The sequence below is a fragment of the Acartia tonsa genome, chromosome 5 (genome assembly GCF_053477335.1).
Source record: "Acartia tonsa isolate MP-2025a chromosome 5, ASM5347733v1, whole genome shotgun sequence".
NCBI classification, from domain to species: domain Eukaryota; kingdom Metazoa; phylum Arthropoda; class Copepoda; order Calanoida; family Acartiidae; genus Acartia; species Acartia tonsa.
The window spans coordinates 5,660,021-5,685,665 of NC_137264.1; the positions used below are offsets into that span (position 1 = coordinate 5,660,021).

Below are 25,645 nucleotides of genomic sequence, written 5' to 3' on the forward strand. Positions count from 1 at the left end.
TTTCAACCATAATCAATTAATCATTGTACCCATAGTATTTTGGTCTGACGGACTAGCAAGTAAAATATAGACCAGATGCTTATTTTACAAAGAAATACCTAACAACACAAGATCAAATATCCTGTTAAAAAGCAGTTAAGAAAATAACTTATTTCTCTGATAATAAACTTATACCTAGATGAGCCACTAAAAATGAAATGTTGATAATGATTAGGGAGTAGAATCTACTTTAAATTCCTCAACAACTATTAATATCAATCCTGCAAATATTAACACCATTAAATATAAAGGTAATTTTTTCATAGATTTTCGCCTGTGCATATTTTTATGTGTTTGCACTGATCCTCCCTTTTTAAAAAACAAATTGAAAGTAAGTTGGAATGTGTGGGGGGGGGGGGGCGTAGTTTATCCCCCTATGCCTAACCTCTACCCATTACCCAATATAACCTAACTAATCTTAAGTAATGAAAAAACAAATGGGTTTTGTGCTCGACTAGGCACCTTGAGAGAAATTGACATCTCTAACTTCACACAACATAAAATAGATTTAAACATGTCAGAACTATTCAGGTCAATCCGTTTTCGAGGTATTAGGGAATGAGACTTTCATTTAAAAATGATGAGCAAAAAATTAGTGCAGTAGATAAATAATCCTTTTTATGTTTTAGAATCAAGTTTAAGTAGTGCAAACCAGGCTTACTTGAGTGTAGCTGCAAGTATCCAGCTTCTAATGACGGCTCCAGAAAGGATATGGCAGGCTGTTGATAGACAGGTATATAATCATAATGCCATGTAAGATATCATCTTCTAAAGAATTCCTTTCACGATAATATTTAAAAAAACAGCCAATTTTTTCACAATCATAAAAGTTGGAGGGTTTCTCTTCCTTATTTTTATCTTGGAACTATTGTTGGGTCGGATACTTTTTTGGCCGGATACCGGATAGTTTCAATATCCGGTATCCGGCCGTATATCTGACAAACGCCCGATATCCGGCAAATTACCGGATATCCGGTATCTGGATAGTTTCAATATCCGGATAGTTTCAATATCCGGTATCCTGTCGGATATTGAATTTGGCCGGACATCCGGCCCAACCCTACTTGAAACTATATCACGAACTATTTAAATCATAACTTCTTTTTATTTAAGATATCTTTTATTCTGTTAAGGAATTAACGAACGCAGTTCAGCTATATCTGATATCCCAACACGTGTACACGGGGCTCCAGGGGGATCAGGGGGGTGGTATTACTCCTGAAAGGTAAACTTTTCCAAAGTTACAAGAATGCGATGCTTTACCGTAGTCTTAAGAAACTGGCGAATGGATTTATTATTACATGCCTTACACCAGATTTTCATGTCCTCTAATAAAGTAAATATTGTAGCGGGCTAAGATAACGATCTCTCCCATTCATCCCTTTACCCCCTCCCCTCCAACTGGATAAACGAACTAACCAATCAATGACAGGGGAAATCGCAACTTAAATTGACGACAATTTTCCCCCTGTCATAATATCTGCGTATATTCTACATTCATAGCCCCCCCCCCTTAAATTTTAGATAAATAAAAAAGTAAGTAAAGGGGTAGTTTTTAACTACTGCGGGGCCTATACCTGCGATGCACTAACCCAAAAGGACTACTCTCTACCTAATATAACCTAACCTAAACTAAGGTAAAAGACTAACACACGAATATCAACTCCATACCTACCATATTTTCAAGTCATTGTGATAAAATTAAAGGTGCAATTTATTTTCAATTGTTTGGTCGCTGGGTGAGCACTTTGAGGGAAAACACTTAGAATACATACTTCTTATTTATTATCATTGATTTAATATGACAACTAATTTTTCAATTTGAATTGTATTAATATCAATAAATAAATGATTACCAATTTTTACATGTTTGTTTAGGATACGACAATGGTTCCCAGTAATATCTCGATATTATGCAACAATCAATAATTTCTACTCGGCAATTATTAACAGGTAATAACATCAAGAAGCGCTGCTACTCTATAATCCTATAATTATTTGGTTGGATTTCCTACAAAATAATCTATTTTATTATGCTAAGAAGGCAGTAAGCTTTTTTGTTTGTCCGGTAAAATCTTGGCTACCGCTGATACGATTGGAAAATTTCAATTTTGCATTGTTCTCGGCCTTTTGGGATGGTTTTCGATTATTTTATTGTCCATCATATCCTAGATTCTAGAGACGTAGGTGCTAGGTATTTAATTTTGTATACTACTGCATTCTAGTTTCCTATTTATATAACTACAGAAATTTAGGATAATTTTCTAGAACTATCAACACTTTGTTACTGTCAAAGTCAAATTGTTGGCTTGATAGATATTGTTAACAGACAGACACAAAGACTTCTAGGCACTTTCAGTCTCGGGGTTACCACTGTGGCTGTCCGGACATAGATTTCTGCAATAGGTCGTGGTAGAGGGGGGCAGGTTGATGTTGGTTTACTAAAATAATATAATATTAATAAATGAACCAACATTGAAGCCTAAATCTTTATCCTAGCTACCAGCCTTAGTTTTCCCTCCCCTTACATTAGGTACATGGAGGGGTTAGATATACAGTATTTGTATTATAGAGAAATGGCTGCTCTACCTGTATATTGGATAGTGCCAGCCTAGATTTCTCTTAAGAGCCGGCAGACATTATAGATAGACGGTCTGAAAAAAGTCTTGTTTTTGAATGAAGGGAAAAAAGAAAGAACAGACCGATTATTTATAATATCTGCCGCAGTAGACTGAAAGCAACCTTCAATTCTGGCTCGACCTAAAAAGGACAGCCGTTAGATTGGACTGCACAGTTACTATGACTTGTACACTGAGGTATATTTGGATCCTGCATTGTTTCTCTGTCCCTCATTTTTTAGAACAGACACTAAGAAAAATTAATGGATTTATATCAGTGTTCCGGAGCCGGAGCCGGGAGCTGCAACATTTTTGGTGGAGCCGGATCCGGAGCCGTATTTTTCGTTAAAAACGGCTCCGGCTCCGGATTAGCTAAAAATTATTTTTATAAGTAATATTATAATTTGGCAACGGTCTATTTCCATATAATAAACTGAAAAACTATTGTTACTTAACAAATAGACACACATCCTTCTACTTTTATATAGCTTTAATCAAATAATAGCAAAATATTTTATATTATTTATTTTATTTTATCAAATTCAATAATGAAAAAAAATTGATATATTAATTTTAAGGTAGGAGCCGGAGCCGCATCAAAATTATACGGCTCCGACACCCTGATTTATATCAGGCATAATAATTCGTAACTTTTAAATAGAAATTTGATTATATGTAAAAAAAACTACCCATTCGTACACTTTATAACCAATAATGAGGTAGGATTGTTTATACACTTTGTTCCTAATGGTCCAATGAATTTGTTGATTATCTTGACTTATTTATTTATTGGAAAGTGAGTAAAAAGATTCTTGAAAATCTCCGGAATTAGGATTTATTGTCAAGAACTTGAGATTTTAGAGTATTAATAGGATTTAATTTTTTTATTCTTAGCAAGACTGTTTTACCTGCAGTTTCACAGGCAGTTTTTTTCTTCACACTACAAACTTAGCTATCATAGGCCTAAAGTTACAATGAAAAGTCTAAGTTTAAATGCTTTGTAAATTAGAAACAATTATGATAAATTTTTTTTATCTTCTAAGAGTAGTTCCTGTTGCTTTTTTGTTTTGTTTTTCAACTAGATGTCAGAAATATTGCAGGAATCCGTTTTAATCATATAGTTTTTTTTTAAAGCCTTTTATTGAACATATTTAATTATTCCACAAATAAAACCGGGTTAAATCAATAAACCCGATAAACCCGTTTTTTGCGGGTTGGGCCTGGGTTTTGGACTTTGATTTCAAAACCCGGCGTTTCAACAACCCTAGCTTTGCTTCTAAATGAATATTGATGGAATTCTTTCACTAAAACAAAAAAAACAAGGATGACAACATCCATAAAAGCGAAGCACTGAAACGGTAGGACAAACGGACATTAACACTTGTATAGTAACTGAACTGAAAAATCGGAACATAAATGTATAAATGTCGAATCAAAATTGTAGGTAAATTTGTTGAAAAACTGCTTAAAAACAGGATAATGTTTATGGACATACTTACATTTTTGGACTTGATTATAGAGTTGCTTCGCTTATAATATTGTTCTTTGTTGTCCCAGGAATCAATTTACCAAAAATCATATCAAACGGATAATTAAAACACTTGAAAATTTGTTGTTAAAAAAGTAGAAAAATCAACATGTTTAAAATTGACGTGCGGACATTCTGGTAATGATTTTAGAGTTGCTACGCTTTCTAAATCGTACCCAACTACTACAGGAATCATCATGCAAAGTTTGAAATCGATAGGACAATTCTAACATGCCTAAATTAACGAATAAAAGCTATCTATCTCGGACGGACGGACCGACCCTAATTATAGAAAAGCTTCGCTTTTAATAAAGTTAAATTTATCAAGTTGAAATTTCCAAGGAAAACTTGAAATTCATCGCACGTCAAATATTTTACTAAAGTCAAAAATACACAAAGATGATAAACATATTTGCATACCATAGATTGTCTGGTTATTTTTTTTATGTTAAAAACTTTTTCAGAATATGTGATATTTTGAAATTCATTGTTTTATGATTTAAATCTTGTCCGAAAAGATATTAAATATTATAAGATGTTGAAATGAACCAATATCTTTTTATATAAAGTAGTAAGGTTTAATTTTGTCTGAAGCTTAAGATCTCAATATCTAATAAATCGATTGGAATCTCTATTTAAAGTAACCTTTACATAGCTCCTGTGAAGGATTTAGGCTATTTATGTTCAGGTTTAAGTCTTGGGAATAGGATGGATTTAAGCTATTTTCCTTGCCCCTTGAAATACAGAACTCCTAGATGCTAGGGGCGTAACAGCTAGTTTTATATTAAAGTACCTGAATGTTTTGTTTTTTAGTTAAAAGTTAAGACTCTAGGGGGCTAGGTGTCGCTTCGGGTACTATACCTCTCTCCACGCACCTTGGAACATACATACAATACTTATGATTGCGGTGTAAAGCGTCCATTCACCCAACCAACTCTCTGAGATGCACGACCTTTGCCTGAGAAGTCCCAACTGTGCATGGTAGTTAGTTGCGCCTGTTTTGGGCCAAGACATTCCCCCCACCCTAACTATTTACGTCGCGCTTCTGACAAAGTATCAGTGGGAACCATTTTTAACATCTTTAGTTATGACGCGGTGTCGGACCGAGATTCGAACCTATCACCTTCCCGACGACGAGCGGATGCGCTACGTGTTAAGCCACGGTCGCGGGGTTTTGTTAATTAGTTAGTGTCCAATAACATCACATAAACTGCTGGTCTAGTAAAGAATAGTATAACTCCTTTCTACATTATTTTCTTACAGCCCTAAAACAATAAAGGAGACCCTTGATTATTCAAAAAGAAACGATTTTAATCTAGTAATGAAACCTAGGGGTCTTAAGGGATGAGACAATATACAACTAATCTATTATTGTACACCCCAAAGTGTGACAAAGTGGGGAGGCGGATGTGCCACTTTTTGAAACCAAAAGTAAAACATCCATGATCTCAGCCCATAAAAGAGTTACAGCTCTAAAATTCGGCACAGCAGTTACTTTAGTGGAGAACAATATAGAACTGTGAATAAACGGCGGCGGAACCGCAGCTCTCGCCGAAAACCGCCGTTTCCCGCCGAAATTTTTTCTCATAAAAATTTCCCATATATTTTAACGTGACATTTATATTTCAAAGATGTCAATATTAAAAAAATCGCAAGTGTAAAATCTTACAAGTGTCAAATGAATAGAAGCGAAGTTTTTATGAAAAAAAAAAGTTTATCTCAGATGATTGAAAATTGTCTATTATGGCGAGAAAAGGCAAAAAAAATTCGGCGGGAAACGGCGGTTTTCGGGGGGAGCGGCGGTTCCGCCTCCGTTACTTCGCAGTTCCATATAGTTCTCCACAAAAGCAACTGCTGTGCCGAATTTTAGAGCTGTAACTCTTTTATGGGCTGAGATCATGCACGTTTTACTTTTGGTTTCAAAAAGTGGCACATCCGCCTCCCCCTTTAAATACTCCTTACGTAGTTTATACAACCAAGAAAAAGTGCCTAAAGTTTGTAAGCCAACGAATGAGAGAACGTGTTTATAAAACTAAGACCAGAGGTGGATTCTTTAAAAAAATTTCCTCCACTAATCGCTTAGTGGGTTAAAATTGTTTTCGTGAAAAATCCTCCAAAATCACATTAAAAATCTACAAAAATTAAATAAAATCTTATGTTAATAACCCTTCTATGATTTTGTCACCACCTCTGTATTTTCGTTCTTATGTCTCTGATCATTTCAAATTTTTTTTTACAGTACGTATTAGAAACTTCTTTTAACAAAAGATATTTTTTTCAGTGCTAACGATTGTCTGCTTACGGTTGATTTGGACAACGAAAGTGCCTTGCAAGCTCTGACTTCTCTCTTGTTGTTAAAGGTAGGTTCTTTTGGGTTTGTTTCAACTTGTATTTAGATAAACTTCTCTTCGTCTAGGTTTTCTAGACTAATCTACGTTTTTTTTTTTAATATTTTTTTTCCGCCTTAAAAGAGAATCCAATACGAGAACTAATCTGGATAACGGAATGCACAATAAGGTCTGTTTTTGGTAAATCTATTGACTAAATCTTGCTAATAAATGGCATGATTGATTGTGTGGCCCGACATGTCTGTAAGTCCTAATTATAAATTGAAATGATTTACGCCAGTGTTGGACCAAGACATTCCTCTAACTCGAACTATTAAAGTCGCTAATATGACATAGCAGCATAAGGAGCCATTTTAATATGATCTATCGCAAGGACGTCCATGATTTTTTATTTTATTTGTTTGGAGGGGGGAAGGTAAAAAATAGAAAATAATATTTTTTTGTGGGGGAGGGGGGTATAATCTTTATATTACAGAGGCAAGGACGTCCAAGCTTTTTTATTTGGGGTGCGGGCAGGGTTGTCGAATTGGGCACTTTTTTTATATTGGGCGGCCCAATTGCTTAAAAGGGTTTTGGGCGGGTTTTGGGCGCCCAAAAGTGGTTTTAGGCACCCTTTATGGGCAAATGTCGTATAAAGCATATAAAAAGGATATAAAATAGCCTAAAACCATACCTAGACTTATTATTAGAAATAAAATATCCTAAAACCATCTCAGGACCTATAAAAGCTTCACTGGAAAGGAGAACCATATCGGTTCAGCAGTTAGCGAAATCCTTCTCTAGATACAAAAAAGCTTACTAATTTATATAGTTAACTAGCAGCTACGGCCCTAGAGGCCTCTAGGGGCACTTGAGGAGGGAAAGTCAAATTTGATAATCCAATTATTACCTATATTAGATTTGAAAAGAAAAAGTAAAAAAAATTTGGGGGGGGGTAATTTTTTTTTTTTTTGGGGGGGGGGGGGTGGGTTTCCTCCCCCCATTTTTATTTTTAGTTTAAAAAATTTAAAAAAAAGTTTTTTGGGGAGTTTTAGGGGCGATTTCTCTTAGGAGGGTGGTGGTACCTCCCCCCAAATAGTTATAAACCTTCCCCCCCCCCCATTGGTCGTCCCTGATCTACCGTAATGACACCGTGTTAGGCTGAAATTCGAACCATTCGCCTATCCGACAACGAATCACAATCGCGGATATAAATAATAAAAGTTCCTGCTTCTTTACTTATTTACTTTGTTATCCTTGTTTTATTAATTATATTTGTTGTTGCAAGATGTTAATATATCCTTGCTCTGTCTTAATTAATTGCAGTACTTAATACAACCATTGCATTGACAGGGGTTGTTATTCTGCGATTATAATACATTTATTTAATTTATGTATATATTCGTGAACTTTAAAAGCTACACACTATTTTAGGGTTTTCTGTTCGTAAATTTTTTTTTTTGTGTATTTTGCTTCTCCTGAGCGCTTAGTATCAAAACTTTTTTTTTTTTTTGGGGGGGGTGGTGTAGTTAAACTGTCCCTTACCACGTGACATCATCTCTGTGTCGACTTTCAAAACGGTTTTCACCTTCGTCTTACTGTCCCTATTTTTATGAAAAATGTTGTAATTTATGCCGTCCCATATGTGGGCAAAATTTTCCTTGTTCTTCATTTTCTTTTATTCGTATTCTCAGTTTTTTTTTTGTACAGAAATGTTAAAATACTGAATGCCTGTCCTTTTACTTGAATGTAGTATATGTAGTGCATTTTCATTATTTATATTTTGTTGTGTTAATATAATTTTCGGATCTACTGCAGTTCACGGTAAAATATTGCTGGTAACGAATATTGCTAAAAATCTATGAATTTTAAAGGCTGCTAGCTGCCAAACGGCTGAACGTAAAGATCATGCTCGCACATTGTTTTAAGCAGCATAAGAAGGCCTACAAATAATCTGGAATAGCAATAAATCAATAATGCATAATTATCTCGCAGTGCAGAGAAATGTGCGAAAAAGGCCTATTTTACGCGTTTTTTCTTCAGTGAAGCTTTCCCTGTGCATCATTTGATCTTGGCTATTCCAGAAATCCAGATTATTTGTAGGTCTTCTTATACCGCTTAAAATGGTTTGCGGGTATGATCTGTATGTTTACCCGTTTGGCAGCTAGAGGCCTTTAAAAGTCATAGATTTTTGGCAACATTCGTTACCTGCAATATTTTACCGTGAACTGCAGTAGATCCTAATTTTCTTGTAAGAACATCTTGTACAAATAATGGATTTAACATTTTTAATATTGAGGCCGATTATTTGACTTTGTATACCAAAATGGTTTTCCTCAAAGTGAGCAGTCGAGCACAGTCCCCCACCCTTCCCCCTTAATTTGAAATTAATTAAGATTGTTTGAGGGGGGGGGGGGGTGGCTAGTATTTCATTTGTTTATTAGGTGAGGTTAGCAGGTTAGGTTATCTTGGGTACTGGGAAGCCTTGCAGGGTAAGGGCAAAATACAATTCAATCTTTTCATTGAACATATTAAATCCTTTTTTTAGGGACTGACACCAAAAGAGCTGTTATCAACCTTTCTAAAACTGAGACGCCAAAGTTTAGAGCAAGCCATTGAAAAAGGAAAGCTGCCACTTATTTCAAATTAGTTTACATAAATCTGTTTTTGAATATTTGATTGTTAATTTGTACTCAGGAATAAGATATACCCAACATGCCAAATAATCTAAAGTGATATTCTGGATGAGCAGAAAATGATCGGTACTTATTAGTGATGGCAATCCGTCAAATTTTTGGGCCGGATTCGGATTCTTAAAAGAATCCGTCAAAAAAATGGCGGATTCCTTGCGGATTCCGGATTCTTATTTTTGGCGGATTCCGGATTCTTAAAAGAATCCGTCAAAAAAATGGCGGATTCCTTGTGGATTCCGGATTCTTATTTTTGGCGGATTCCGGATTCGGATTTTGGATTCTAGCAGTATTTTAAAAGGATTTTTTAAAAAATTAAGTGCTACATGTGTCTTAAAAATTAATGTTCTTGGTGTTCTCTATAATTCACTTTCGATAATCGAACCAGATTTTAAAAGATTTTATATGTAATGATGATAATCTTTGCCTTGAAAAAGAGGCAGTTGAAAGAAAAAACTCAAGACGCTAATTTTAGCCTACCAATTAAGAATCCGGAATCCGCTATTAAAAAAAGGGATTCCGGATTCGGATTCCAAAATTGGCCCAAAAATTGGGCGGATTCAGGATCCGGATTGCCAACCATAGTACTTATACTTATCATTGCCCCCAGAATTACTCAAAACCATGAAACCTTTTTTTCCGAATTAATTACTTAAGTATATTTATAACTACTAAAAACTTTTTTGCTAAATTGACATTGCGCACATCATTAAATCCGTGGGTTTTGAACATTTCTTACATGTTGGTAACGACAAATATGTGGCAACTTTTTAAAAAAAAAGGTCGAAGCGAGTCCGCCCGAAGCTCTCTGTGTTCTTATTTGCGCGCCACAATTTGTACGGTGCGCGTGGTTGCCGCGCTATTTTCTACACAACATCAGAGCCTATCAAGGAATGCATTTTAATAACAATAAAAAAGAGCTTTAATTTAATGAGTTGTGATTTCAATATTTCCTAATCTGAGCTAAGAAATGGATTATTATATCTATTTCCTAGTCCTAAGTATCTAGTACATTTAGAAACACCCTTGTAAGCAATAAATTAATATAGCTTCATAGAAGCATATTAGGAACCCCAATTTATATTTAGATAAGGTTGATTCCAATTGGAATTCCTTATACTTTATTCTTAATGAATTTAGGCCTTCTGGGATGTTTCATAATAAACTATTGATTCTTGGATTAAAGAATCAATTGGATTTTGAATTTATTTTTTATTCTATCAACCATTGCCGTATCCTTGTACATAACTATGTATTAAAAACTGTGTTTGCCCAGATATGTATCCAGTTTAACAGATTCTGAGACTGCACAGCCAACACTAAGTTTGTTTGGTAAGTTTAAAGTATGATAGTTAGATAGAATATATACCTTAACAGTTAGATAGATAGATGGTTCAAGTGGAGACTGGTTAGATTGCTTACTTAATGTTCTTGGGGTAAAAGGTTCGAGTCTTTTCTCTATATTATTATAATTATAATTTTTGTTTCACATACATATTTTTGTTAGACCATAGAAAATAATAAAGCTAATATTAGAAATGCGATTATGATTTATTATAATGAACTTAGATAGCAGTACGTAAAGTTTATTTTCAAACTATCCTTATATAAAAGTAACAGGATCTCTGTCTGTCTGTGTGTACCGAAGGATCTCGCTAACTGCTGAATCAATAAAGTTCTCCTTTACATGGCAGCTTCTCATAGGTACTTGAAAGGTTTATAACTCTTCTGGGGAGGCCCTCTCCCAACTTTTTTATTTTTATATTTGAAACTAAGATTAAAAATGGAACTTCCCCCCCCCCCCCTGTCCCAGAGGCCTCTATGGGTGTAGCCGCTAGTCCTAAAATAAAGTAGTAAGTTCTTTTTTGTCTGTAGCAAGATATCTCTAACAACTGAACCGTTTGAGTTCTTCATTTAGGAAAGCTTCACATAGGTCATAGGTCATTTTATGTTAATTCATTTTTGGAATTAAATCTTGGTGTGGTTTTAGGCTATCTTTCTGCCAACCCCTTCCCCCATCAAATTCGAAGGTGCAGCCAATAGTTGCTTTTAAAACATCAACTTATAAAGATAATCACCTAAATAATAAGATTTAATAAATACATAGATGAATATCTTATCAAATTCATAATATTTGAAAAAACTGTGTTGATCACTCTATGTAGATACATATCCTTAAGATGCTTAGACTGCATAGCCTTAACCAAGTTTGTTTGGTAAGATGGATTAAAACAAAGTTCAATATGATACTATGGCAAACAATACGCTGTACAACCATAATTCTTTTTTCCTTAAGCTTTTATTACACTTTTTACTTTGTAGGTAACACAGGATTGAGCAAGCTGTACAAGTATCTACCCCAACCTGTTCTCAACTATAAAACAAGACTTACAAGCAAATTTAGCAATCTTGAACAAAATTACATCGGTTAGTTAATTGCTATTACTCTTAAATTGTCTCTATTGATTACGTCATTGAAACAAGGGCATGTACTGATTATAGAGTATCTTCGCTACTAGTATAAATGTGAGGAGGTGATATTAATTGTGATAGAAAGAGGTTAAATGCAACAGGATAAAAGTACCAGTTACAGTTAAGTGTTAATAGAATAGGTTTCATTTTCCCATATATATCATTTGAACCCTGTTACATAACTACCTACACATAATATAAAAATAATAATTTTTTAATATCAAGTACTTTTTAAAATGTTTTACTTTTATGTTTCTTTTGTAATGTCTTTTTTGGGTATAGTCCCTTTCGTGGCAACGCACTTTAAGGGGCGATTCTCCATATTTTTTAGAGTAGTTTTTCTCCTATTTCTAGCCGCTGCATGCGGGGGGGCTCTAACCCTGAGGGGCCAATTGCCTAACCCTGTGGGGTAATCACCTAACCCCATATAACCTAACCTAACCAAAAATAACCTATAAAAAGCCGTTTTAAAAGTACGAAGGGGCGTTTCCACGAAAGGGACTATTCTTTTTTTTTTATATTATTTAAGTAAATCTAACTCAATTAGTCAGTTTGTTTTTTGATTGTGGAAAATGGGTTAATTTAGTTTCCTTTAAAGATTATAGTAGGATGATTTGTTTGTTAAGATTTCTCTTGTTAACATATATCTACTCTGGTGTTATTTTATTATGAAAATGTAGTTTGAATGGTCTAGAATTTAATAGACAGCTAAAAGGATAAGTTTTGTTTACAAAGATAATTATTCTATGTCTTACTGGTCATTTGTCTATAAATAATGATGCCTTTAGGATGGAATATTTTTATGAGATGTTCAGGGGAAGTTGTCCTAATGTTCACATCTTTGCAAAATTGAAATGTATAATTAGATCTTGACCTTGATTTTGTCAAAGAATCTTTCTAAATGAAGAAAGAAGGATTTAATTCCTCTAAAGAAGTTGTATCAACTTTTTTGCTTTTTATTTAAGATAGCTAGCCGGTCCTTTCAGTAAGTAGTAGATGTAAAATTTTTCATAGAATTCAGATATGCAATCGGTTTTTTTGTAGACCTCTTATTTTTTAAGTAATTTAAGTTTTTTAAAGAAATAATTAAGTCGGTTTTAAGGTACTAAAACGCAACAAAATAAAAGAAGAAAATGGCCAGTATGAACAAAAATAGTAAGATCTTTAATTTGACACCTTACTTTTAAAATTCTGTTGAGTAATTATTGAAAAAATCTATTTTTTTAACCTCGGTTTAATAAAAACTTTGGACCTAAATATTTTCTCAAACAGACATAAAAAACATGGGTTCATATATACCTTTAGAATCAGAAAAATATTACGAATCTATTCTAAGCAAAATTGAAAAAGTTTTATAAAACTATAATAAAAAAAATAAGTTTATTTTAAGAATCATAATTTTCGGCTTTAAAGGGTTAGCTTGAACCAAACCTGAAAAAAACCTAAACAAAAGACAATGCAATGTAGCAGATATTTTTTAAACACAAGAAACAATAATGTATTTTTAACTGCATTGTTTTGAAGTTTATAAACAGACTGATGCATATTTGTTCATAATTTTTCATTCTTTACATGTTCTTTAATATCACTATATTTATTGTAGTATCTATTGTATATATTGTATGAACGTTCTCCTTTTTTTCTGGCAATTCTATAGGTTAATTTTATAGATTAAGCTTCCCGATTCGTCAATTTTTGCGATTTGTGATTGGCTAGTTTTGTAGTTACAATTCTTAAAATAACTTTTTTATTTTTTCTATTTTTTATTACAATTTTTTTAAACTTTTTCAATTTTGCTTACAATGGATTCATATTATTTTTCTCATTCTAATGGTATATATGAACCCATATTTTTTATGTCTGTATGAGAAAATATTTAGGTTTAATGTTTTGATTAAACCGAGGTTAAAAAAATAGATTTTTTCAACAATTACTCAACAGAATTTTAAAAGTAAGGTGTCAAATTAAAGATCTTACTATTTTTGTTTATACTGGCTATTTTCTTCTTTTATTTTGTTGCGTTTTAGTACCTTAAAACCGACTTAATTATTTTTTTTAAAAAACTTAAATTACTTAAAAAATAAGAGGTCTACAAAAAAAACCGATTGCATATCTGAATTCTATGAAAAATTTTACATCTACTACTTACTGAAAGGACCGGCTAGCTATCTTAAATAAAAAGCAAAAAAGTTGATACAACTTCTTTAGAGATCATTTTGTAAATACATTTTTTTAGTTATATAAAGGATTGATTGAGAAAATGCGTTAAAAATGCTTATATTTGGTAAATAAATAAAAAGTGACTGAAATGATCAACAATAGATATGCTATATCTAGATTACGCTTCTGACCCGATTTTTCGTCAAATCTTAAAAGGAACATTATCAGCATACGATAGTATTGTTTACTTTCGACTCAAGCTGAGATGGATTCTTTAAAAAATACTCGCTACTCAATGGTGAGACAAAATTATTTTTGTGAAAAATCATTCACAAGCTTATTAAAAATCTACAAAAATTAAACAAAGTCATATGTTAATAACCATTTTATGATTTTATTTAATTTTTGTAGATTTTTTAATCGATTTTGAGGATTTTTCCCAAAATAATTTTGCCTCACCAGCGATTAGTCAGCCTAATTTTTTAAAAAGAATTCACCTCTGTTTGAAGCTTTCTCATTTTTGACGAAATTTTTGAGCAAGTAAGTAAAGCTATTTACTAGGAAATGATATTGTTTACAGCTGACTTTTATCTATGTATGAAATAAAAAAACATGCGTTCGTAATGAAATGCGTACACAATTTCAACCAATGAGATTTAATGTAGGTTCCGATGGGATTCTCCTATTGGCTCAATCAGTCATTACTTCTCTTGTCTTACTACCTTTATTTGATCAACATATTGAGATGTAAAAAGATTTAGAAACAGATGTAGTTAATATTTGATTTAGATACTGAGATGAGCAGCTGGTTGGAAGCAAGCAAGCAGGCGGGTCAACTTGAGTGTGCTGCTCTTCTAAAGGATATTCATACCATACAAGGTGTAGCTGCGGTTAAACAGGCGGTCTGGCAGTTTCTACAGGTAAGATTTACGGGCAGAATAAATTCTATTAGAACGTTATCATGTTCGTTGGCTCAAAAACTTTGGATACTTCTATTTAATATAGGTTTGTTGTTTTCAAGCTAATATTGTTCAAACTTTTCAACCAATAATTTTAATCTAAAGAAGGTTAATTTAGTTTATTGTCCCTTAAGAACAATGTAAAATTATAGATTTCAACTATTCTTTACATTTAGAACTTTGAGCCTTATCAAGAATGGGATAGTTCTACAAAGGTAAGATAAATATTATTCATGCATTTAATAGCAAAGCTACTTTATAACTAGAGTTAACGATCAATCGTCAAATAAATATTGATAGGATCTTCCTTGTTGTTTAACGGATTTTAATAAAGCTAAGTAGATAATGTTTAATGTAAATTTTCTTTCTAGCTTACTTACTCAGTTATATGTTGATGGTTGATCGTGGATGCAAAATTTATTTCACAATATTTTTTATCGTGAATATGTTTTAGCTTGTTATTTCTGCTCTACTTATGAATATTGATTGGGGGGGGGGGGGGGGGGGAGAAATTGGTAGGGTGGGTTTAATCAAAGTACAAAAATTACAATTTTGCGGATAAAAAAGTACATTTTTTAGGATTAGAGATGTAATTGGGTATGGAGAATTATAAAGTGGGGAGAAAGATTCTAATAGACAATAGTATAAGGATACAGTAGATAAGATCGTAATGATAAAAAAGATTAATTAGTCTATATCGTTTCAGATCCGCTTAGAATAATAATTTCTCGGTAAAAAATACCAACAGTTACGCTACAGGGGTGCCAATTTTTATTTGAATTAAATTTTTAAATTTTTTTGTCTTTGTTGGTTTTTTTGACATGTTTTTTTATGCTTAATTTAAATATTTGAAAAGAAGGTGTATCAACTTTTTCACTTTTTATTTAAGATAGCTAGCCGGCTCTTTTAGTAAGTAGTAGATGTAAAATTTTTCATAGAATTCAGATATGCAATCGGTTTTTTTGTAGACCTCTTATTAAATAGTAAGATCTTTAATTTGACACCTTACTTTTAAAATTCTGTTGAGTAAGGGGGGGGGTTTTAATGCAACCATCTCGTAATCAATGTATAAATGGCATTTAAAATTCGAATTTTGATCTGAAATTTTGCATAAGTAATCCTTGGTAGGTCTATTTTCCCTAAATCGAAAAAAAAGTTGAAAAAGTAACGGCTAACGGCTCAGCCGTTTAGCCGTTTTTTCGCTATTTTTAGGGCAAATCTGTCATAAATTATGTAGAAATCAACTTTTTGAAACAAATTTCTGCTTTAAATCATGTGAAATGATATAAAAATACATTTTTTAGATTTCTAGTACCAGCAACTACCGGCTAGAACCGTTTGAAAACGTTTTGGATCGGAAAAGAGCATTATGTGGAGAGAGGTTTCGTTATGGTTTTCGCTTGAAAATACCCAACAAATGGCTAAACGGATGAGCCGCCAGCCGTTAGCCGCTACTTTTCCAACTTTTTGTTCGATTTAGGGAAAATAGACCTACCAAGGATTACTCATGCAAAATTTTAGATAAAAATTCGAATTCTAAGTGCCATTTATACATTGATTACGAGATGGTTGCATTAAAGCCCCCCCCCCCTTATTGAAAAAATCAATTTTTTTAATCTCGGTTTAATAAAAACTTTAAACCTAAATATTTTATCAAACAGACATAAAAAATATGGGTTCATATATACCTTTAGAATCAGAAAAATATTACGAATCCATTCTAAGCGAAATTGAAAAAGTTTTAAAAATTGTAATAAAAAATAAAAAAAATAAAAAGTTTATTTTAAGAATTGTAACTACTAAACTAGCCAATCACAAATCGCGAAAATTGACGAATCACGAAGCTTAACCTATAAAGTTAACCAATAGAATTGCCAAAAAAAAAGGAGAACGTTCATACAATATATACAATAGATACTACAATGAATATAGTGATATTACAGAACATGTAAAGAATGAAAAATTATGAACAAATATGCATCAGTCTGTTTATAAACTTCAAAACAATGCAGTTAAAAATACATTATTGTTTCTTGTGTTTAAAAAATATCTGCTACATTGCATTGTCTTTTGTTTAGGTTTTGTTCAGGTTTTATTCAAGCTAACCCTTTAAAGCCGAAAATTATGATTCTTAAAATAAACTTATATTTTTTATTTTAGTTTTATAAAAGTTTTTCAATTTTGCTTAGACTGGATTCGTATTATTTTTCTCATTCTAAATGTATATATGAACACATACTTTTTATGCCTGTGAGAGGATATTTTTAATTTCAAAGTTTTGATTAATCCAAGATTAAAAAAATTGATTTTTTCAATAATTACTTAACAGAATTTTAAAAGTAAGGTGTCAAATTAAAGACCTTACTATTTTTGTTCATACTGGCCATTTTCTTCTTTTATTTTGTTGCGTTTTAGTACCTTAAAACCGACTTAATTATTTTTTAAAAAAACTTAAATTACTTTAAAAATAAGAGGTCTACAAAAAAACCGATTGCATATCTGAATTCTATGAAAAATTTTACATCTACTACTTACTAAAAGAGCCGGCTAGCTATCTTAAATAAAAAGTGAAAAAGTTGATACAACTTCTTTGAAAAATCTCTGAATTAAAAAAAAACATTTTGGAACATTATCACAGCTAGCTTAAGCCAGGTACAGGTTTACCTGAGCACGCCAAAGAAACTAACTAGCAGGGGTGTTCTAGGAAGGTATTGTGAGTTCATAACCACTCTTACTTAAATCGTAGCTGTAGCTTCCCTACTATGATTTTTTTCAAAATACATTTTCTTGGCTGCTGGGTTTCAATTTTTCTTTCTACTATAATTATGAAATGAATTGTTTGTTTTAGCGAGCTAGTTTATAAAGTTTAAAGAGCAAATCTAACTGTTAACTGGATATTTCAATCATATAATACAATCCATCAATGAAAAATAATAAAAAAATTATATGCTTTTACTAATTATAAATTTTTAAAGTAGATACTTTCAAAGTTATATAATCTACATTTAGGCTAATAAACCATCCTTATCTTTAATTTAATTGATAAAAGCAATGATAAAAGCCTGGAGAATCTGTATCATTTTTCATTTCTCTTCTGAAAATTATATCTTTGAAGTCAAAGATAAATAAGATTATTTTAAAGTTAATCATCTAAACTATAATATGTCTGAAACAAGTAAACTGAAATAATCCTTACACTAACATTCAAATATGGCATGGTCTGTGTCCATTGTGGCAAAAAAGATAAGGAGAGTAGGTAATACTGAAATAGTTTACATAGTATATTTAATTCTCAATAAATGCGCTGTTAGAGCTATACTACACAACAAGAACAAACTTCTTAGTAGAAAATATATTTCACTTTATTCAAGAGTTTCTGTATATTTAATAAATGTGAACTTTAACATTAACAACCATGTGTTTCCAACTGGCACATGCAGTACATGTTGAAATATCTTAAGTACAGCCAAAAAGATACTGGTAATTTAACTAAATTACTTGCTATGCTTAATTATGAAGATCTTGTTCTGCAAAGAAATACCTGTTCAGATGATAAAACAGAGCAGAAATACAATATAATATTTGTCAAGATCCCAAAGATTGAAAAAATACAAGAGACCATCTTTAATAATTTGTTCAACAAACAAGAAATAGGTTCTGGTATCAATCATCAGTGTAATTTGAGTCAATTATCTGATCATATTGTTAAACATGTACTGATATTACCTTTCAAAAACTCTCAAATGATTAAAATTGAGAAGGCTTGAATAAAGCAAAATATAATTTCTACTAAGAAGTTTGTTCTTGTTGTGTAGTATAGCTCTAACCTTGCTTTTTTAAAGAATTAAATATACTATGTAAACTATTTCAGTATTACCTACTCTCCTTATATTTTTTGCCACAATGGACACAGACCTTGCCATATCTAACTGTTAGTGTAAGGGTTATTTCAGTTTACTTGTTTCAGACATATTATAGTTTAGATGATTAACTTTAAAATAATCTTATTTATCTTTGACTTCAAAGATATAATTTGCAGTAGAGAAATGAAAAATAGACTTGGTTTTTTTTAAAATTGTCTCAGAAATATTCTGGGACAATCTGATACAGATTCACCAGGCTTTTATCATTGCTTTCATCAATTAAATTAAAGATAAGGATGTTTTATTAGCCTAAATGTAGATTCTATAACTTTGAAAGTATCTACTTTAAAATTTCATAATTAGTTAAAGAATATGATTTTTTTTAATGTTTTTCATTGATAAATTGGATTATATGATTGAAATATCCAGTTAACAGTTAAATTTGCTCTTTAAACTTTATAAACTAGCTCACTAAAACAAACAATTCATTTCATAATTTTAGTAGAAAGAAGAATTGAAACCCAGCAGCCAAGAAAATGTATTTTGAAAAAAATCATAGTAGGGAAGCTACAGCTACGATTTAAGTAAGAGTGGTTATGAACTCACAATAACTTCCTAGAACACCCCTGCTAGTTAGTTTCTTTGGCGTGCTTAGGTAAACCTGTACCTGGCTTAAGCTAGCTGTGTTATTTTGGCCCACTATTTTTTTCAATTAATTTTTTTTAAGAATGACATTTGCATTTCCCCCATTTGATGTTCCAAAAAAATGGGAAAACAAGGGAGCAATTGAGTGTTCCAAACGAGTGTTCCAAAGTTCAGTGGGGTAAGGTTTTTTAAGAACCCACCTCTGTTTTAAATGAACAGTTAATTTACTTAGGTATTCTCGTTAAAAAATAATAAGCAAATATTTGATTGTATTATAGTGTGTATTATCAACAGAAGTAAATCTATGGGATTCCTTCTACCAGTCCAAGATTAGAGAAAGGATAGAAGAACTAATTTCCAACAAAATTGAAACTGTTATTGTCAAATTAGATTCAAATCTAAAAGGTAACCTTATTTATTTTTTATTAGCTTTTCAAGATTTAAGGTAGGCGCATCTGTCTGTTATGAATAGCTCTTGTAGCTTAATTAAGCATATTTGAAATTTATCACAGATTTTAAACTTGATTTCTGTAATATTTTGGCATACTTTAAAAAGCAAAGCAACTCAGCTCATACCAATAACGAAATTAATTCGGGAAAAAATCACGAAACCTATAAGTGTTTTTCAGCTGTCGTTGGGGGGCAACACATCGTAAAATTGACGACCTCTCCATTTGCCCCCCAAATATTATTTTAGATTTAATTCTCTTGTTGGTTATACCTTATTCCTGAAAGCAACTCCATATAGTTTTTACAGAAAGTCTTTATGTTCATTTATAATTGATTTTTTAAATGTTTTGAAATTGCATTTATAATTTTTATTTTGGCTTATCCTAATTACTTCCTCGCTAATGTTTTATAATGTTAGTGATTTTTTTTATGTTGCTCTAAACTTCTAAAATTGTTCTATTTTTTATTTGCGAAAGATCCAGCTCTGTATAGTTTACCTATACCTTATTTTCATATTTTAGACCAGTCAAGACTTGGAGAGGATGCCCTTGGAGATTACATCTGGCAGGAGGCCAACAGTGACCTGAACAGCCTCTGGACAGACAGGGACACCAGGAGTAGTACAGCTCAAGATAGTAAACATACTCTGGAAGATACAGGTACAAACAATCAGAGAGGAAGGGGACAATATAAAGAGGACTATCCACGAACAAGAGCAAGTGATTCTATGCATCTTTCAGCATTGACCCATAGTAATTTTTTAGTAAATATACTAGGTTTATGTTTAATATTTGCTTTATCGACTAAAAAGTTAGGTTTCACCATGGTTTTATACAGGGGTGTATATTCTGCACAAGATTTATTTTTTTTCCCCTGCTACAATATTTTTATTTTTTTCCCCCCTAGATTTTTCTTAAAAAGTTGGGGGAAAATAGAAAAATATTTTAAAAACTCTATATTTTATTTATTTTATCCCTCCTACCACACATTTTTTCAGTTTTCTTAATTTTTACATTTTTTTCCCTCCAACCACTTATTTTTTATTCCCCCCCCCCCCCCCCCCCCTAGCCTGAGCCGGGAATCCCATGCAGAATATACACCCCTGGTTTTATATGAAAAAAACTTTGAAATGTTAAGCACTATTTGGTGCAATATCATCGAATGTTTTGATGAGTTCAAACTGTTGTTTAAAAGCTTTGACACAAAAGTATATTATTGTGAATAAAATGTATATTTAGAAAAAGGGTTGGTAACTTGTAAACAGTTTAATTAATGTACTTTTGCAATTTACAATATTTGATGCTTTTCTGCAGTGTTATTTTATTTTGTCCTTTGAACTCAACAAAGCATTTGATGATATTGCTTTAAAAATTTATTTACATTTCAAAGTTTTTTCATATAAAATCATGGTGAAACCTAACTTTTCAGTCGATAAAGCAAATATTAAACATAAACCTAGTATATTCACTAAAAAAATACTATGGGTCAATGCTGGAAGATACTTAGAATCACTTGCTCTGGTTCGTGGATAGTCCTCTTTTAAGCGACAATCGATTTATTTTTACTTGGACCTAACACTAGATTTTTATATTCTCTAAAAAAGCTAAACACACAGCGGGCTAAAATGAAGATTCCCTCCTTCCATCCCATTTACTCCATCCCCTCTCCTCCTAATGGATGAACGAACTTACCAATAAATGAGTTCCATGTTTGCAAGCTAAATAGACGACAATTTTTTCCCTGTCATAATATCCACGTATAATATATTCCTCATCCATATATGTAATGTTTTCATTCTTACATTATTTGTTAGCTAGACAATTTGAATTATACAACCCGTGTTAGTCAGTTGTTTACTAAAAAATGACCTTATGTTTTTTTTTCTTATTTGAAAAAGGCACCAGTTTTCATGAAAACTTGGTAACCTTGTTAACATTTACATATTTCTAAGGTGGCTTGAGCATGAAATGTCGGGGTTGGAGTCCAGCTGTTAATAATACTTGTGTTCAATTAGAACAAGATCTAATAACTTTATGGAGAGAGGTGACTCAAATAGGAAAAGGTAAATATTTGAAAACAATTTTCGCTATTTCGTTTATATTCTATAACAAGAGTATGTCCGTCTGACAGTCTGAACGCCATTAAACTATGTTTACGATGTTTGTATTATACGAATTTATTCAATCAAGATTATTTGTGCCAGGCCGTCCCAAAATATTCTTACTGTTTTTAATCAAAACTATGGTAGCTTGTTTTTAACTGAAAATGCCTAATGGTTGAATTCGAAAATATGTTATTTCAGTTGAAAGTACAGAGACCGGGCCGTTTGACCGGTACGCAGACCACGCCCAAATTGTGGCGCACTACAGACACGTGTTGACCACTCGGCTAGCAGGATTGGTCGACACCTTGACTACCAACAATAGTTCTGTAGAGAATGGGGTTAATAAGGTAAATTACAGCTCAATTAGTTAAGAATAAATTGTGCCTCTAAATTTCTGACTATTAAGAATATTGTCCTTATTCTAAACCTTTTTTCTTATCGCTTAGAATAAAGATTTAAAAATATCTAAAAATGTTCATAAATCTGTGTCAATTTTTATACATTCAGGGCTAATGGCCGATAAAATGATTTACAGTCTCAGTGATTGTACACAAAATTACCTTTTCTGTAAAATAAAATTCTAGGTTAAAATTATTAACACTTAACTTAACTAATGAACCAACTAATTAAAGTTCATTAAATTCACCAATGTTGTTAAGCCAACAAATAAGAAAACGTCATCATAATACTTTGGAGACTAGTGTAATAAACAGCCCAATGGCTTCTTCTTAGTATAAATCATTGATTTATTACATCAATTGTAATTATTTAGGATTTGAATGGTTTGCCTACAAGTGTTGCTAGAGAACTGTATTTAGCCAGATGTCTTCAATCCATACCTGTCCTTGTTAATACATTGCAAACATCACTACAATCTAAAGTAAAGAATTTTATTAAACCAGCCATTATAAAACTGCTAGTGGCCTCGCTCCAAACTCTAGCCTGAAAAGTTGCCTATAACTTAACCATATTTAAAGCTTTCCCGATTTATTATTTTACAATTAAAAACACCTTCCTATTTTATTTCGCCTCTATCCTTTTATTGAAGGCGGAGTGGGTTAGAAAAAATGCCTACAACCACCCAAAACCATTTATAAGCTTCGCTGAAAAGTATAACCAATTCAAACCAGCATTATTAGAGATCATTGCATTAACTTCAGACAGAACAGAACTTACTACTTTATATAAGTCCTCTATATTTAAGTAATAAGAAAGACATTATGTTAAAGAGCTTCTAATACACAATTAATGTAAAGAACATTGTTTGATTTTCATATTATATTATAGGAGAATGAGTATTACTATCTGATGCAAAAGTTTGGAGACGCCAGCAAGGGTGAATTTTGGTCCTGGGCCAGTAAACAACTTGACACATTTGCTCTGCTAATACAAAGGTAAGATTAATTTTAAAAAGAGCGAAAGGACGACATTTAAAACACCAGCATGTCAACTAGTAATTGCAAGATTTGTCAGTGTTTAACAGCGTGTCGGAGCCGTTGAATTTTGATGCGGCTCCGGCTCCTACCTTAAAATTAATATATAAATTTTTGTTCATTATTGAATTTGATAAAATAAAATAAATAATATAAAATATTTTGCTTTTATTTGATTAAAGCTATTTAAAAGTAGAAGGATGTGTGTCTATTTGTTAAGTAACAATAGTTTTATAGTTTATTATATGGAAATAGACCGTTGCCAAATTATAATATTACTTTTAAAAATCATTTTTAGCTAATTTGGAGCCGGAGCCGTTTTTAACGAAAAATACGGCTCTGGCTCCACCAAAAATTTTTCTGCTCCCGGCTCCGGCTCCGAAACGCTGGTGTTTAAAATTGCCTCTCAGCAACACCTAGACATCGTTCAATTCTTTGCATCTTCAGGGAAAGGTATAGTAAAGATGCATTATATAGGGATGAAAAGATCTTATAATAAAACCAATAACATTATCATAATACATTTCAAATATCAAACTCAAAGTATTATGAAGCTCCATAATATCAAACTAGCGGCTTTGCCCCAAGCTTCTAGGTGTTTTGCCTCATAATATAAAAAGGAAGTAAAATATTTTTAAAACACGTCAATACATATTCTAATCAGTTCTAAGAAGCAAATCAAATCGGACAAGCTATTAAAATTATTTTTGCTTCATACGAATATACTTACCAGTATTACTTTATATTATAGGACTAGCGGCTTCACCCCTAGCCTCTAGGGGCTTTGCCAGTTGCAACCACTAATTTCGAACATATTTTAGTGCTGTGAACCATAATTTTATGGGTTATCCATAACGCTTTCTTTTCAATCTTTTAATAATTGTTTTTTTTTTTTTGGGGGGGGGGGGTTGGGGGTGTCCCATCCCCCAAGAAAATAGCTTAAAACCACCACAGGACCAGTAGGTATATTCCCTGAAGAGTAGAGCCCATTCGGTTCATCGGTTGCTTCAGACGGACAGACAGACATCGTTCTACTTTGTATTATAGATTAAAGGATAGGTATACATCTCTAAATAGGGTCTCTAAAAAGGTAAAAACTACTGTGAAAATACGAAAAAACTTTAGATTCTTCCCAGTAACGGGTAAAATTCAATCCCTTAATTTATTTTTTAAAATGCCTTTTAAAATATTGATAGAATCCTGAATACGAAAATCCAGAATCCGCCAAAAAATAAGAATCCGAAATCAACGGATTAATCAGTTTCATTTTTGGGCGGATTTTTTGTAAGAATCCGAATACGAATTCGGTCCAAAAATTGGACGGATTGCCAACCCTGGACTATCAACACCCTCCCAAGAGAAATCGAACCCAGAAACCACCCCTACCTAAAACATATTTTTAAAAAACTTTAAAAAATCTAAAATAAAAAGTTGGTTTATTGAATTCAACTCCCCCCTCCTCAAGTGCCCCTAGAGGCTTTTAGGGGGCGTAGCCGTTAGTATAAAATAAACTATTCAATATTCTGTGAGAGAACATATTTTAGATAAAAAATATATTTGTCCAATGTTTTCTACTTTGTGTGAATGGAAGTGTGGCATTGAAACTATATTTTTCATGTATATATCAATGCTTAAATATAGAAAGTGGGGATATGGAATCTGAAAAAAAAATTTTATCGAAATATTTAAAAATATTGTTTGTTATGATATTTATCTATATATTTTATTTGTTCACAGTTTAGTCCATTTTTTTTACTCCAATTGTTTCAAAAATGTTTTGGGAAAATTACCATGACACATATTCTAATATTTAACTTCTTAAAAAGCGTAACTTTTCAATTAGGAAGTTGTTCGTACGTCCGATCTTAGCTGCTTATTTATTTAGTCATTTTACAACAAACAAATAAGCTCAGTTACTTTGGGTGAAATTGGCTATCTAACAAAATTATTATAAATGTAAAAATTGATTATGAACATTGAACAACACCTGTCAATATATTTATTTACATTATGGTTCTTTTCCCTTGAGAATGATGTTAGCTGGTTATTGTTGCGTTTCTTTATATCCACAATTTGTCCTTTATTTATACAATAAAAGTTGTCAAATAGGTGTCTCTATTTCTGAGTGGTTGATATGGTTTATAAGAACTGTGAATGAGAATGATATCATATGATTTATTATTTTAGTTTTTCTTTACATAAATCCTACAAAACAATTTTTCTGCTTGCGTCAGCATTTTATAGTTTTCCTCAAGTAGCTTCTCTAAATGACATGCCTGTCGTTTAGTAAGCTTATATCTAAAATTGCTTTATTAACCTAATCAAAATGATAATTTACATCTTTTTATTTTTACTTC

At 32.1% G+C, this 25,645-nt stretch overlaps 1 protein-coding gene across 3 annotated transcripts in view; it reads left to right on the top strand.

The window, feature by feature from the left end:
- Positions 1-25,645, top strand: part of Cog1 (conserved oligomeric Golgi complex subunit 1) — a 41,008-nt gene that overhangs the window by 960 nt on the left and 14,403 nt on the right. For all 3 annotated transcript variants that reach the window (XR_013879388.1, XR_013879389.1, XM_080159987.1), the window contains exons 4-20: positions 213-290; positions 669-772; positions 1,173-1,264; positions 1,918-1,992; positions 6,467-6,545; positions 9,061-9,130; positions 9,979-10,091; positions 10,477-10,534; positions 11,525-11,629; positions 14,624-14,754; positions 14,970-15,008; positions 19,580-19,706; positions 20,273-20,410; positions 21,703-21,813; positions 22,054-22,202; positions 22,628-22,735; positions 23,143-23,249. Coding sequence is in view for 1 of the 3 variants with exons in the window: in XM_080159987.1 (XP_080016113.1) it covers positions 213-290; positions 669-772; positions 1,173-1,264; positions 1,918-1,992; positions 6,467-6,545; positions 9,061-9,130; positions 9,979-10,091; positions 10,477-10,534; positions 11,525-11,629; positions 14,624-14,754; positions 14,970-15,008; positions 19,580-19,706; positions 20,273-20,410; positions 21,703-21,813; positions 22,054-22,202; positions 22,628-22,735; positions 23,143-23,249 (1,684 nt within the window). In the remaining 2 variants the exon portion in view is untranslated. The remainder of the gene's footprint in view (positions 1-212; positions 291-668; positions 773-1,172; positions 1,265-1,917; positions 1,993-6,466; positions 6,546-9,060; positions 9,131-9,978; positions 10,092-10,476; positions 10,535-11,524; positions 11,630-14,623; positions 14,755-14,969; positions 15,009-19,579; positions 19,707-20,272; positions 20,411-21,702; positions 21,814-22,053; positions 22,203-22,627; positions 22,736-23,142; positions 23,250-25,645) is intronic.